The following is a 16,340-nucleotide window of genomic DNA, read 5'->3' as shown; positions in this document are numbered from 1 at the left end:
CCAGCGACAGTGAAGGAATGGCGATACAGGTCCAAGTCAAGCCTAGCCAGCGACGCCCACATCCCATCAATGAATTAAAAAAAAAGATTGCTCCGCATGCTGCAGTGCTGCCCTGTGGGAGTGCCAGCGTGTCGTCCGACCAGGGAGTGCCTGTCCTCTGTCAGGATGGCAGCATTCCTGCTCCCAACACTGTCACTCCTCCACTGCAGCTGCCACCACCCGTAGGACAGACTGCTGCCGCCCATGCAGAGTTGGAGCAGTCAGCAGTCGGGCCCTCCAGGCCCAGAGCTGGTCCAGGCCGTCCCTCAAGGGCATCTGCCGACTCAGTTTCTGACACTCAGCAGCCTTCCCCCAGCCTTGCTGCAGCCACTGGGGTCCCATTGCGGAGGAGCTGCAGGGTGGGAAGGGGCCAATCTCGCAAGCATAGCAGATCACCCTCGCAGGCCAAAAAGTAGGAGGTCTGGCAAAATGCTGTTAATTTTTTTAGTGAAGGCCGAGGATCATGGTCATTTTTGGTTAACTCTTTTGTTCATTGTCTCCAGGTTGTGAGAGCCAGTTATGTGTCTGACTGTTTTTTTGGGGGTTTCTCTGTATTTCTTTGTCATGCGGGAAGGGCACACAGTTTGTTAAATAAATAATTGTCTTTATTCAGATTGTGCATGTTTGCTCTTTGAACTATTTGTTGCCTTGACCAGCTCAGGGTTTGCAGAACCGTTCCATTCATGTTCTTTCAATGGCACAAGCCATTCCCTCAGAGGGGACCTAGAACCGACTTGCAATAAGCCGCTGACGGACGGCCCTTGCACTTTGTGCCTCCCTCCCGTCTTGGTGCTCCTCCTCCTCCTCCTCCTCCTCTGCTGGTGTGCCAATGTCTGCTGGCAGTGGCTGAGTCCTGAGGATAGCCAGGTTATGCAGCATGCAGCACACTACAATGAAATGGGAGACTCGCTCAGGCGAGTACTGAAGGGCTCCCCCGGAATGGTCCAGACAGCGGAACCGTTGCTTTAGCACGCCGATTGTGTGCTCAATGATGTTCCTGGTTGCTTGATGGCTGTCATTGTATCGTTCTTCAGCAGGTGTGCTGGGTGCACGGAGCGGGGTCATCAGCCAGGTGCACAAAGGATAGCCCTTGTCCCCGAGAAGCCAGCCTCCTGGGTGAGCCAGGGCTTCGAAAAGGTCTGCCACAGAAGTCTGGCGCAGGATGAAGGCGTCGTGGCTGCTGCCTGGAAAGCGGGCATGGACAGCTAGTATCAGCTGTCTGTGGTCACACAGCAACTGCACGTTCAACGAATGGAACCCCTTCCGGTTGCGGTAATCCTCGGCATTCTCTTGAGGCGCCCGCAAAGCCACATGCATGCAGTCAATGGCGCCCTGGACCATGGGGAAGGCCGCTATTTTTGCAAATCCCATTGTGCGCTCTTACTGCTTGTCCAGGGTCATGGGGAAGGAAGTGTACTGACATCTCCTTTTGAAGAGGGCATTCATGACTTGGCGGATGCAGCAATGCACCGCAAACTGGGAGACATTGGCAATGTCCCCAGTAGTGGATTGGAAGGAGCCAGTGGCATAGAAGTTGAGAGCCACTGTTACCTTCACTGCCACCGACAGAGACGTCCTGCTCCTCAGCTGAGGCTGCAGATCTGTCTGAAGCAGGTGGCAGAGCTCAGTGACCACCTCCCTGCTGAATCGAAGCCTCTGAATACACTGCTCCTCAGACATGTTGAGGTAGGAGAACTGCTGGCGGTATACCCTGGGAGGGTAAGGCCTCCTGTGCCGACGGCTGTTAGCCCTCCTCCGTCTGGCCATGATTGGCACTCTCTCTCGGCGTCTCTGAGCCCTCTCAATGTAATGGAGAAACCCAACGTTTCCACCCATTGCAGCCCCCATAATATGTGGCCACTCAAGGCTATGGCACTGAAAAATCAATCCAACTGCAAAGTTCTGGGCCGAAGCCAGAAGTACCTGTGCGAGCACTGAGTCAAAGCAGAAAGCTCTCTCCTTTGTCTCTCTGCAAATCTCTCTCTCTCACAGAAGGAGTGGTCCAAAATGGCTACCACTAAAAAGCCAGGAAGAGCCCCCTTTAAATAGCGCCCCCCCAACCCCACAATGACTGGGAACCGTTCCAGTCAACCAGTCACTGGGAGCGCCAGGCGGAAAGGGGGGCGCCACTGAAGTTCCGGTTCGGGGCGCACCAAGGGCGTTGCACCATGAAATGACGTAAGGATCTCCGCGCGCAGCTGAGCGGGCGTTGCGGTTTTGCGCCGCCGCTAAATATCCGCTCAATTTCGCGAGAGGCGCAGGTCTCGCCATGCCCGGGCGCTAGCCGCTTCATGCCCCACTTAGCGCCCTCTTAAGGCGATAACGGCTGGCGCTAACAACTGAATTTCTCCCCCATAGAGTTATACAGCACAGAAAGAGGCCCGTCGGCCCATCGTGTCCATGCCGGCCATCAAGCCCTATCTATTCTAATGCCATTTTCCAGCACTTGGTCCGTAGCCTTGTATGCTATGGCATTTCAAGTGCTCATCTAAATGCTTCTTGAATGTTGTGAGGGTTCCTGCCTCTACCACCCTTTCAGGCAGTGAGTTCCAGATTCCAACCACCCTCTGGGTGAAAAAGATTTTCCTCAAATCCCCTCTAAACCTCCTGCCCCTTACCTTGAAACTATGCCCCCTGGTTATTGACCCCTCTACTGAGGGGAAAAGTTCCTTTCAATCTACCCTATCTATGCCCCTCATAATTTTGTACACCTCAATCAGGTCCCCCCTCAGCCTTCTCTGCTCCAAGGAAAACAACCCCAGCCTGTCCAGTCTCTCTTCATAGCTGAAGCGCTCCAGCCCAGGTATTATCCTGGTGAATCTCCTCTGCACCCTCTCTAATGCAATCACATCCTTCCTATAGTGTGGTGACCAGAACTGCACACGGTATTCCAGCTGTGGCCTAACTAGTGTTTTGTACAGCTCCATCATAACCTCCCTGCTCTTATATTCTATGCCTCAGCTAATGAAGGCAAGTGTCCCATATGTCTTTTTAACCACCTTATCTACCTGTCCTGCTGCCTTCAGGGATCTATGTACATGCACACCAAGGTCCCTCTGATCCTCTGTCCTTCCTAGGGTCCTACCATTCATTGTGTATTCCCTTGCCTTGTTTGTCCTCCCAAAATGCATCACCTCACACTTTTCAGGGTTAAATTCCATTTGCCACTGTTCTGCCCATCGAACCAACCCATCTATATAGTGCTGTAGCCTGAGGCTTCCCTCCACTGCACCAATTTTCGTGTCATCTGCGAACTTACTGATCATACCTTCTACATTCATATCTAAATCATTACTGTACACTACAAACAGCAAAGGACCCAGCACCGATCCCTGCGGTACACCACTGGACACAGGCTTCCAGTCACAAAAACAACCTTCGACCATCTGCCACTTAGCCAATTTTGGATCCAATGTGCCAAATTGCCCTGGATCCCATGGGCTCTTACCTTCTTGACCAGTCTTCCATGCGGGACTTTGTCAAAAGCCTTACTGAAGTCTATGTAGACTACATCAACTGCACTGCCCTCATCCACACACCTACACATTGGGACAGGTGACCAAAAGTTTGGTCAAAGAGGTAGGTTTTAAGGAGCGTCTTAAAGGAGGAGAGAGAGGTGGCGAGGTGGAGATATTTAGAGAGGGAACTCCAGAGCTTAGGCTCAGACAGCTGAAGGCATGCCGCCAATGTTGGAGCGCTGAAAATCGGGGCTGGGCAAGAGGCCAGAATTGGAGGAGCACAGACATTTTGGAGTGTTGTAGAGCTGGAGGAGGTTACAGAGATAGGGAGGAGGGGTGAAGACATGGAGGGATTTGAACGCAAGGATGATTTTGAATTTGAGGCGTTGCAGGACCGGGATCCAATGTAGGTCAGCGAGCACAGGGGTGATGGGAGAACGAGACTTGGTGCGAGTTAGGATACGGGTAGCTGAGATAATGCAACTCATAGAAAAATTATTCTATGAGTTTTCTACTTAGGGAAGTAAGGTTACATCAATGTCCAAGTCAGTCTTACTTTCCCCACCAGATTTTGGCCACTTATTAAACAAGAAATGATTCTTAACTTGTTCATGCTTGGCTGGCATGTGCTAAGGGGAGAGACAAAAAGTATTACAGCTGTTTTAAGAACATTTCTTGAATTACAACTCACCTACCCCTGTAGTGTGATCTCCTTTTGGACCTGTATAGGATGTTGGTGTTGCACCACCTCTTCTGTACCAATTGCTTTTGTCCTTGTAATCCTGAATGAATCCACAATTATCCGCATCAAAATTGCACTTTCCTGGAACAGCTAGCCAGGAACCTGCAAAATAAAGACCCTCCTCAAACCCTCAAACTGTAAAGATTTCCAAAAATAAAATGTTTTACTCTACCCCTCCTCCCTATACAACACTTTTATTTTTAATGATGCGGTCTAAAAATACTTCATCATTAAGAATGACATTTTATTGAATTCATGTGGATCATTGTGAGGGAAGGTAGTGCTGGGGAAGTGCCAGAATCAATCACTCCCCAGGTCAGAGGTCACATTTTTAAGGCCCAGACCTAGGTTAGATGTCAGGAGGTGGTTCTTTTCCCAAAGAACAGTGGACCTTGGGAACAGCGGGTCTTGGGAACAGCGGAGCTCGGGAACAGCAGACCTCGGGAACAGCGGACCTCGGGAACAGGCTGCCGCCTCTTGTGGTAGATGTCAAATTCACTGAGTTATTTCAAAGCAAGAGCTGGAGCTGGGGCGGAGAGCCCACATGTGTTTGGAGTTCATGGGTTAGCACTTGAGAGTTGCAATAAAAGACCTCGAGTACAAAAATGCCTGGCAGAACATCCCTTGCTACACCAGGAGTCTTCATACTGTGAGCGAAACTGCCGGCTTAGTGCCAATATACGCAAAGGAAGGATATACTTGGCTTAGAGGGAGTGCAATGAAGGTTCACTTGACTGATTCCTGGGATGAGGGGACCGCCCTATGAGGAGAGATTGCGTAGACTAGGCATAGATTCCCTAGAGTTTAGAAGAATGACAGGAGATCTCATTGAAATATATAAAATTCTGAAAGGGCTTGAAAGGGTGGATGCTGGGAGGACGTTTCCCTGGCTGGGGAATCTAGAACCAGGGGTCACAGTCTCAGAATAAGGGGTCGGCCATTTAGGACTCAGATGAAGAGAAATTTCTTCACTCAAAGGGTGGTGAATCTTTGGAATTCTCTACCCTAGACAGCTGTGGATGCTCTGTCATTGAGTATATTCAAGACAGAGATCGATAGACTTTTGAATACTAAGGGAATCAATGGATATGGGGATAGGGCAGGAAAGTAGAGTTGAGATAGAAGATCAGCCATGATCTTACTGAATGGCAGAGCAGGCTCGAAGGGCTGAGTGGCCTACTCCTGCTCCTATTTCTTATGTTTTTATGTTCTTATATGTGATATTCTAGGTATCATATCATTGGATGATTGTATTTTGTTGGTGTAACCATGGTAACAGTGATAGTCATCTTGTTTGTGTTGTAGTGCAGGGTGAATAAATATTTATGCCTTTTTTTTGTAATTAACGCCTTAGCACAGTCCGTACCTCCAGGGATCCGGCAGTCTCCTTGGCTCACTGTGACATCGTCTAGTGCTACCATTCCACAGTTCCAGAAATTCTTACAAACACTGAGAAAAACTATCTGTAAAAAAAGTAAAAGACAACCAGCACTTCAGTAAACTTCAGTAGCATTCGCAAGCATTCTCCTATCCATACCACACTTCTTCCAAGTTATTGCGCTATAAACCTTTGAGATTCAGATTCGTAAATGAGGTATAAAAGGGCTCTAGGCAAGACAGAACATGATTGCAACAGAATTTTATTTTAATCATTATCTGAGTCCAGGGAGGACTGTGTTTTAGATGGTTATAAATGGGATAGTAACTTGGGAACAGGAGGAAGCCATTCAGCCTCTCGAGCCTGTTCCGTCATTCAATTAGATCATGGCTGATCTGTAACTTAACTCCATCTACCCACCTTGGTTCCATAACCCTTAGTACCCTTGCCTAACAAAAATCTATCAATCTCAGTTTTGAAATTTTCAATTGACCCCCAGCCTCAACAGTTTTTTGGGGGAGAGAGTTCCAGATTTCCACTACCCTTTGTGTGAAGAAGTGCTTCCTGACATCAGCCCTGAATGGCCTAGCTCTAATTTTAAGGTTATGGCCCCTTGTTCTGGACTTCCCCACCAGAGGAAATAGTTTCTCTCTCTCTACCCTATCGACTCCTTTAGTCATTTTCAACAGCTCAATTAGATCAGCCCTTAATCTTCTGTACTCAGGAGATAATGAGAAGATTCACCCAATGGGTCCGTGTTAAAGAAGGATGGTGATGTGAGTGTAAGACTGCTGCTGGGCATGTAGTTCTGACAAAACTGGTCCAAATTAGATCATTTTTATTTTCATATTTGAAGATTTCCTTTGAGGCCCTGGACATTAAGCATCAGCAGGTTATTTAGACTGATGAGAGTATGACAATTAGTGCCAGTCTTGTCCTCAGCTGACACAGATGCACTTTCCAGCGGGGATCACTGGGCAATGGTCAGCACAAAAGAGGGTTGATGTTTCCCTTTCATCGCCCAGGTCCATTGTAGCAATGCAACTTCCATCCCTGCTGAAACTGGCCAACAGCACAGACCGAACTTGGCAATTTGCTGGTTTGTGTGGCTCAATCCCACACCGCATAGAGTGTTAAGTGTCAGCCTTGGCTAAATGGTAGCACTCTCGCCTCTGAGTCAGAAGGTTGTGGGTACAAGTCGCACTCCAGAAACTCGAGCACATAATCTGGGCAGACAATCTAGTGCAGTAAAAGAACTTGCATTGTGATAGTGCCTTTTACAACCTCAAGATGTCCCAAAGCACTTTACAGCCAATGAAATAGTTTTGAAGTGTAGTCACTGTTGTAATGTAGGAAAGGCAGCAGCCAATTTGCGCACAGCAAGATCCCACAAACAGCAATGAAATAAATGACCAGATAATCTGTTTATTTTTATGATGTTGATTGAGTGATAAATATTGACCACGACAACTTCCCTGCCCTTCTTCAAACAGTGCCATGAGATGTTTTAAACCCACCTATGAGGGTGGACCAGGCCTTGGTTTAACATCTCATCTGAAAGATGAAACCTCCAGCATTTTCTTAGTACCCCTTGGCTCAGTGGGTAGCACTCTTGCCTCTGAGTCAGAAGGTTGTGGGTTCAAGTCCTACTCCATGGGACTCGAGCACATAATCCAGGCTGACACTTCAATGCAGTACTGAGGGAGCGCTGTACTGTCGGAGGTGCCGTCTTTCAGGTGAGATGTTAAACTGAGGCCCCGTCTGACTTCTCAAGTAGATGTACAAGATTCCACAGCACTGTTTTGAAGAAGAGCAAGGGAGTCCGCCTCAGTGTCCTGGCCAATATTTCTCCCTCAATTAATATCACTAAAACCGATTATCTGATCATTATCACTTTGCTTTTTGTGGGAGCTTGCTGTGCGCAAATTGGCTGCCACGTTTCCTACATTACAACAGCGATTGCACATAAAAAAGTACTTCATTGGCTGTAAAGCGCTTTGGGATATCCTGAGGTCATGAAAGGTGCTACATGACCGTAAATTATTATTATTTTTTAACTGCACTAAAGTGTCTGACTGGATTATGTGCTCGAGTTTCTGGAGTGCGACTTGTACCCACAACCTTCTGACTCAGAGGCGAGAATGCTACCACTTAGCCAAGGCTGACACTTAACACTCTATGCGGTGTGGGATTGAGCCACACAAACCAGCAAATTGCCAAGTTCGGTCTGTGCTGTTGGCCAGTTTCAGCAGGGATGGAAGTTGCATTGCTACAATGGACCTGGGCGATGAAAGGAAAACATCAACCCTCTTTTGTGCTGACCATTGCCCAGTGATCCCCGCTGGAAAGTGCGTCTGTGTCAGCTGAGGACAAGACTGGCACTAGCTGTGATACTCTCATCAGTCTAAATAACCTGCTGATGCTCAATGTCCAGGGCCTCAAAAGAAAGCTTCAAATATGAAAATAAAAACGGTCCAATTTGGACTAGCTTTGTCAGAACTACACAGCAGCAGTCTTACACTTACATCACTATCATCACACAATTGTGTGTGCATTTAAACGCCACTCTGATCTTAGTCCAGCTTCATTGAGCTATCAGGCTCAATAATTGCTCTAGGTTAGGTCCCGGATCATGTCATTACTCTCACTGTTTAAGCAGAAGCATTCCCCTAATATCAATAAGAACACCAGGAAAGAAGAATGTTAAAGTTGGTGAAAATAGTTTGCCATTCTTAAATTTGTGAATGAGGTCCTGGTGGTGATGTACACATTTAACTTGCTCAATTAATAACGTGATCTTTAGTTGAATTTGAACCCAAGAAAAATCTAATTAATATCATAAGGAATAGTTTGTGCAGTAAAATTGTCAATTGCTCGATATAGTTGATGGATTTATCTAAACTGTGCGCTTCAGGCATCCTGGAGGGTTGGCATTCAATCCTATTCACAGCAGACGAGTGATTCTGCTTGTGTGTAAAATCTTGGCACACTCTTTTATGACTTCTGACACAAGCCAAACTATCATTTGCTGTTGATCTAGTGGTAAGTAATTGCGAAATACCAAAATGTGAACAAATATGATAATGTGAAAAAAAGCCATACTTTAAAAACACAAGAGAAAATATTAATTCATGAAAAATATTTTCGATAATCTTTTATGGGGGGAGGTGGAAAAGCCATATATTTTTTTATGATGATTGCCTCCCACACAGCTGATCCAATGATGCATCTGATGTTATTTACATAACTGTATATACAGATAAAAATTAGACTTGCCAAATGGTTTTTTCTGTTGCAAAACATAGAAACATAGAAGATAGGAGCAGGAGTAGGCCATTCGGCCCTTCGAGCCTGCTCCGCCATTCAATGAGATCATGGCTGATCATCCAAATTCAGTACCCTGTCCCTGCCTTCTCCCCATATCCCTTGATCCCTTTAGCCTTAAGAATTATATCCAACTCTTTCTTGAATATACTTAATGAACTGGCCTCCACCGCCCTCTGTGGCAGAGAATTCCACAGGTTCACCACTCTCTGGGTGAAGAAATTCCTCCTCATCTCAGTCCTAAATGGCTTACCCCTTATCCTTAGACTATGACCCCTGGTTCTGGACTCCCCAGCCATCAGAAACATCCTTCCTGCATCTAGTCTGTCCAGGCCTGACAGAATTTTATAGGTTTCGATGAGATCCCCTCTCAATCTTCTAAATTCCAGTGAGTATAAGCCCAATCGACACAATCACTCCTCATACGTCATTCCTGCCATCCCAGGTATCAGCCTGGTGAATCTTCGCTGATCTCCTTCCATGGCAAGAACGTCCTTCCTCAGGTAAGGCGACCAAAACTGCACACAATACTCAAGGTGCAGTCTCACCAAGGCCCTGTACAACTGCAGCAAGACATCCTTGTTCTTGTACTCGAACCCTCTTGCTACGAAGGCCAACATACCATTTGCCTTCTTAACCGCCTGCTGCACCTGCATGCTTACCTTTAAATAGTTTCTGACCATAAAAGAAATAAAGAAAGACTTGCATTTATACAGCGACTTTCATAACCTCAGGATGTCCCAAAACACTTTACAGCCAATGAAATACTTTTTGAAGTGCAGTCACTGTTGTTAATGCAGAAAACATGGCAGCCAATTTGTGCACAGCAAGCTCCCACAAACAGCAATGTGAGAATGACCGGATAATCTGTTCATGTGATGTTGGTCGAGGGATAAACATTGGCCAGGACACCGGGGAGAACTCCCCTGCTCTTCTTCGAATAGTGCCACGGGATCTTTTACATCCACCTGAGAGAGCAGTCAGTTTAATGTCTCATCTGAAAGACGGCACCTCCGACAGTGCAGCACTCCCTCAGCATTGCGCTGGGAGTGTCAGCCTAGATTTTGTGTGCAAGCTTCTGGAGTGGGACGTTTTACTACGTTAAAGGTGCCACATAAATATAAGTAGTTGTTGTTGGAGGTGGGGTGGTTAGTCACGGTAAAATTCACTTCTGTCCACACCCCGCTTTCGCATACATACATTTTCCAGCAGAAAGCATTGGATGAACTATTTGGAGTAGAGACTCTGACCAATTCTCACCCCCATTTCCTAGCCCAGGGTGTATTGGGTTAATAAATGATTACCTTAGTGGGCTCCGGCCTTTGATAGTTGACTTCTGCTTGAATCCACATTCTAGTTGGTGATTTGGGAATTGACCAAATCTTTTCTTGAATGCGGTCTTTTTCATCGTAGATATAGACTGCAAGGGCGTCCTCTGTTACAAAATGATTCAGGGCATAAAAAAATCGCAAGCAGTACTGGAGGTTGGCTAGTAAAAGTGGACCTGCTAGATGTGCCACATACTCCTGCTGGTATCCAAATCTTGCATTGGAAATAAGAAAGCCACCTATGAAAAGTCAGAGAGCATCTGTTACTGAAATAAAACAATAAGAGCAAATAAAAATAATAAGAACATAGCAATAAGAGCAGGAACAGGCCATTTGGCCCCTCGAGCCTGCTCCGCCATTCAATAAGATCATGGCTGATCTTCGACCTCCACTCCATTTTCCCACCCGATCCCCATATCCCTTGATTCCCTGGAGGCTATTGGAGGGGTTCAAATCTGAGTCTGGAGATTGCCAGAGACATGGGGCTGGATTTTTCCCACCTCGGCAGATCCGGGATGGGCGATGTCCGTGGCATGTGGGGACCCCGCATCTGTGTCGATCCGGCCTCCAACAAGATTTTAAGTTGATGGGGCTTGTTAAGCCAGCCCTGCGAGGTTCCCGGCCAATTAATAGGGGTCTGATGACATCATTTGATGACACGTCATCAGCCGGTTTCCTTAAAGGGGCCATGTCCACAATCGTTTTGACAGTTGTGCTGTCAGTGTTCTACAGCTTTGAGGTGCTGCAAACACTGACAAGCACTGCAAAGGTGCACGGCTGCACCCAGGCTCTCCTATTACTCCCTCCATATGCTTATGGAGGGAGTCACAGCACGCAGGAAGGTTCTCTTCACTTCCAAAGGGCAGAAGAGACCTCCCCAAGAGACCAACGCAGCCTGGTTGCACATTGCACAGGAGGACACAAGTAGGAATGTTGTCAGGAGGACCTGGCTGCAGTGGCGCAAACCTTTCAATGATCTCAGTAGATCATAAAACGTTACTGCAAAGCCACACGCAGCTTCATCCTGCTGTGCCACTCATCACATCCCCATCACTCTGCCTTCCCTACCCTACTCCTGCACATCCTTACTCACACCAACTTACCTTGCACCTCCACCCATCCCTTTCTATCTATATTGTCACTTCCCCATCTCACTAGCCACTCCTCACACTCACCCTCATCCTTGTCCAATCATACCAACTAACAACACACAAGGGTAGGCAGTTGGGTGTTATCGCCAATGTCCATGTAAAGTTTCTGTTAATGTGTTGTCAAACATTGAAATATTTATTTTCAACACTTTGCCTTCTTGGACAGATCTGTGTGCACCTTAGGAAGTGGCTTAATGAGTTGCAATGAATGGTGAGACATAACGGTACCCCCCCAATGGTGATGAGTGTGAAAGAAATGGCATGGGCATTGTAGGGATGCTTTATGGTGTTGGTGTGGGGTGGTGTACAGCGTCAAGTGAAGTAAATCTGGCCATGGTGAGGGCATCCCTGGCCTCCCGGGCAGCAATGTGCTCGGGTGCTGATGCCTTGTGTCCTGTGCAGCATCAGGTGATTGCGGAGAAGGTTGGTGCTGTTGTTGGTACTGCTGGTGTGCCTGGTGCTGCTGGTGTGCCTGGTGCTGCTGGTGTGCCTGGTGATGTTGGTGTGCCTGGTGATGTTGGTGCTGGGGCTAGAAACATAGAAACATAGAAGATAGGAGCAGGAGTAGGCCATTCGGCCCCTCGAGCCCGCTCCGCCATTTAACGAGATCATGGCTGATCATCCAAACCCTAGCACCCGGTCCCTACACCGACAGCCATCCCACCCAAGCCCTATCCCTGTAACCCCACGTATTTAATCCCCCCTAACACTAAGGGTCAATTTTTTATCATGGCCAATCAACCTAACCAGCACATCTTTGGACTGTGGGAGGAAATCGGAGCACCCGGAGGAAACCCACGCAAACACGTGGCTGATCGTGGTGGGATTCTGAGGACAAAGGTGAGATTTTTCAAGGGCACCGATGCTGATGGAATAGATGGCAGCTGAAGTTGAGATGACAGAAGTGATCTGTCAACAGTGAGAGAATTTGCTCCAAACATTTCAAACCTCCATAAAGCTGAAAAGTATATTCCAAATCCTGAAGGCTCCAACCTCTAAGATTGGAAATTGAACAGCTGTGAAATGGTAGCTTTTATACCACTTTTGCAGCCATCAACTATTTACAGCAATGCAGAGTCATTGAGAACCCGACACACTTACCTGACGTGATCCCCGAATGCCGGGAACCTCGTAAAAAACATGGAAAAATCATTAAGACCTGGTAAAATGCTGCTTAAATACCTTTAAGCAGCTTCTTAAGTATCTCAATTGCCTAACCCGTCGCTTAGTGCCAGGTCTGCAAACTACAGGCAGAGCCGACACTTGGGAAATAAACAAGGAGGCAGGTTCAGAGCGGACTTCTACCCCACTGTCAATCAATGCCATTTTGACAGCGGACCCACCTCCGAATCCGCCCTTTGAGCGCCGGCAAAATTCAGCCCATGAATTCAGCCTAAGTTGCATAGAATTACACAGAATGTACAGCACGGAAACAGGCCATTCGGCCCAACTGGTCCCTGCTGGTGTTTATGCTCCACTCGAGCCTCCTCCCACCCCTCTTGATCTAACCCTATCAGTATATCCTTCTATTCCTTTCTCCCTCATGTGGTTATCAAACTTTGCCTTAAATGCTATTCACCTCAACTACTCCATCTGGTAGTGAGTTCCACATTCTCACCACTCTCCAATTAAGAAGTTTCTCCTGAATTCCTTATTGGATTTATTAGTGACTATCTTATATTTATGACCCCTAGTTTTGGAGTCAAAATTGTTGTTCAAATTGGGCCAAGGGAGTCAAAGAATTATTTTGATGTGAAGTGATGAATTTCATACCATCATACTAAGCAGTCGCACAATAATATTGCTCATGGCAATTTCCAGGCATTCCTTTGTTGATGTAAGTGCTGAACAAATATGAAAATTAATTTGCTAAATGAACGTGAGCAATTTTAATCTAACTCGCTGGGCGGGAATCCCACAGGATTGGGGGGAACACTAGTCTTACACCCCGCCCAATATTGACTTCAACCGAGAGTAAAATTGGGGCAAGGTGTAAAACCAGCATTGTGCCCGATCCCGTCAGTATACCTGACAGGCAGGTCAGATTAAAATGCCTTCTGGCAGATTTATGTTGGCCCAGATTTTGCCGTCAGCAGCAAAGGAATGATGCTCACCACTGACCTCAAAGAAAGTTACCCACAAACTTTTAGCAGGCTCTGTGGCGTGGATTTCACCTTTGCCGATATTAATTTCAACTCTAGGGAAACTCTGGCATCCAGCAACAGTGATAGCTTCAAGCAGGCTAAGCAGCCAATCACATTGAAGAATTCTCACCGACAGCAAACCAGGAAGTAACAAGCAGTTTTATTCATTTTACAAAAAAGCAAAATAAAGATTGGGACATTCACATGGGATTAAGGTAGAAGCTGAAATATCATAAACAAACTTTAACAAAATAAAACAAAAATTAATTTTTATTATTTTAAAAATCTATGGAATTTTTATCATAATGGAGAAAATGACACTCCACAAATATAAAATTAGTTTTCAGGGCCAAAGAAGATATTCAGCAGTAATTATGACTTAGTACGCCATTAAAAAATCAGTTACACCTCATTCAACAAGGCTTAACTTTTTCAAGAGTTTTTACATACTCTATAAAAAGTGGAAGTTCACATCAAATCAATGATTTCTAATTGAATCCATCTGCGAAGATTGCAACAGTGCACCCTGTGGAGGAGCAGGGTATCATTAACAGCAACTTAAGGATTTCAGTGTTTAACTGCGCACGTGCGGACGCCCGAAGTTGCTGTCAGTTTTACAGAGTAATGACGGCGGACATAGACAGTTTCGCTATCATTACAATCGGAAATTCTGGGCCCTTATCCTATGGCCAGCTCATCATCCTTCCAATGTTTTGAGTGCAGAAGAGATATTAAATTATTTTTTTTAACATTCATTTTTAGCATCCCTCATATGTTTATCCAGCTTGCCCTTAAATGCATCTACGGTTTCGCCTCAGCCACTCCCTGTGGTAGCAAGTTCCACATCCTCACCACTCTCTGAGTAAATAGACTATTTGATGGGAAATTATTGATACATCCAAAATAAACTGCCTGCAGCATTGACTGAGTTGGGTAGCCTAGGAATCACAATTTATCTTTTCATAAGCCACTGATCCCAGTCATGCACCCTTGCTAGGATTCCAGTTTTCTGGCTCAATTTACATCTATAGTCATTCCCAAATCCTCACTAATCCCAGCTGTCTCAGCGGATTACAATTACTGGAGCTTAATAGCCTGAAGGAAATTTTCTATCTTAAACTTGACAGCCTCATGTTCAACAATTCACATAGAAATGTTGCCAGATGAATTTCAGATCACACAGAGACATCTGTCTCTCTGATATAAACAATGAAAAAAACCTGGGAAGCTACCAATCACAACACTGAAAGAAAAAAGACTTGCATTTCTATAGCGCCTTTCACAACCTCAGGACGTCCCAAAGCGCTTTACAGCCAATGAGATCCTTCTGAAGTGTAGTCACTGTTGTAATGTAGGAAATGCAGCAACAAGCTCCTACAAACATCAATGTGACAATGATCAGATCATCTGTTTTAGTGATGTTGGTTAAGGGAGAAATATTGGCCAGGACACCAGGGAGAACTCCTCTGCTCTTCTTCGGAATAGTGCCATGGGATCTTTTATGTTCACCTGAAAGAGCAGCTGGGACTTCAGTTGAACATCCCATCTGAAAGATGGCACCTCCAACAGTGCAGTGCTCCCTCAGTGCTGCACTGGAGTGTCAGCCTAGATTTTGCGCTCAAGGTTCATGGAATGGGACTCAAACCCACAACCTTCTGACTCAGAGGCAAGAGTGCTACCCACAGAGCCACAGCTAACACACTGAAGTGAATAGCATAGATGGCTTTAAGGAGAAGCTAGATAAGCATGAGGAAGAGATAGAGGGATATGCTGATAGAGTTAGATGAATGGGGTGGGAAGAAGCTTGTGTGGAGCCAATTGGGCTGAATGGCCTATTTCTATGCTATAAATTCTATGTAATTCTATGTAACCATCTGTTGTCTGTTTGTCCAGGACAGCACAGGCACACTGGGCCAAGTTTGTTATTGCCTGACTCTGGGACAACTATCAGCCACATTATCTTAGACAGTTGAACGGTGATTTACTGTTATGCACATGTACAAGCAAACACAAATTAAGTGGTGGATGACTGATTTTGACTAAGATGGATCTGTGCTGTGAAAATGTTTAGTGAGGAATGCCACTACACTATCTATATACTATATTTAAGGGGAAGCTAGATAAACACATGTGGGAGAAAGGAATAGAAGGTTTTGCTGATAGGGTGAGATGAAGAGGGGTGGGAGGAGGATCGTGTGGAGCATAAACACCGGCGTGGAGCAGTTGGGCCGAATGGCCTGTTTCTGTGCTGTACTTTCTATGTAATTCCCTCCTGTAGCAACTTCATAGTGTTTCCTTATTTAATTTTATTTTTCTTACCTCTTTTGGAGGCTTCTTGCCATTCCTCAATGGCGAAGCCTGGTAGATTCCAGGCCTCTACACATGCCACTCAAGCCAGTTACTAGATGGTAGGCAAACCAACCAAGAGTGACTTGTCTGTTGACTATTTTGCTCTCAATAAAAACAACTTGCATTTATACAGCACCTTTAATGTAGTTAAACATCCCAAGGCGCTTCACAGGAGCGTTATCAGGCATAAATTTGACACCGAGCCACATAAGGAGATATTAGGACAGGTACAATGGCAGCTGTCAATCATTCTGCCAGTCCCATTTACACTTCATCTAGAGTCATCTTTTGTTTCTTAACTTGTCCCATTACCATCTCCTTTGGCCTCGCACCATCATCCCTTTTGTCTCTTAATCTTTCCTGCCTTCCATCCTATCACAGACCTTCCCTTTTGTTCTTTCCTCCCCTTCCCCCTTTGCCTGCCCCT

At 46.0% G+C, this 16,340-nt stretch overlaps 1 protein-coding gene across 1 annotated transcript in view; it reads right to left on the bottom strand.

Annotated features, from left to right (window-relative positions):
• mamdc2a (MAM domain containing 2a) overlaps positions 1 to 16,340 on the bottom strand; it is a 249,100-nt gene that overhangs the window by 68,944 nt on the left and 163,816 nt on the right. The window contains exons 9-11 of the mRNA XM_085992348.1: positions 10,246 to 10,508; positions 5,606 to 5,702; positions 4,189 to 4,341 (exon numbers count right to left, since the gene is read on the bottom strand). Coding sequence (XP_085848474.1) covers positions 4,189 to 4,341; positions 5,606 to 5,702; positions 10,246 to 10,508 — 513 coding nt within the window. The remainder of the gene's footprint in view (positions 1 to 4,188; positions 4,342 to 5,605; positions 5,703 to 10,245; positions 10,509 to 16,340) is intronic.

Source organism: Somniosus microcephalus, chromosome 1 (genome assembly GCF_052327205.1).
Source record: "Somniosus microcephalus isolate GS21.2 chromosome 1, FLI_Smic_1.0, whole genome shotgun sequence".
In the NCBI taxonomy this organism is placed as follows: Eukaryota; Metazoa; Chordata; class Chondrichthyes; order Squaliformes; family Somniosidae; genus Somniosus; species Somniosus microcephalus.
The sequence above is the reverse complement of the archived record's forward strand: the minus strand, read 5'-3'. Positions and strand labels throughout refer to the sequence as shown.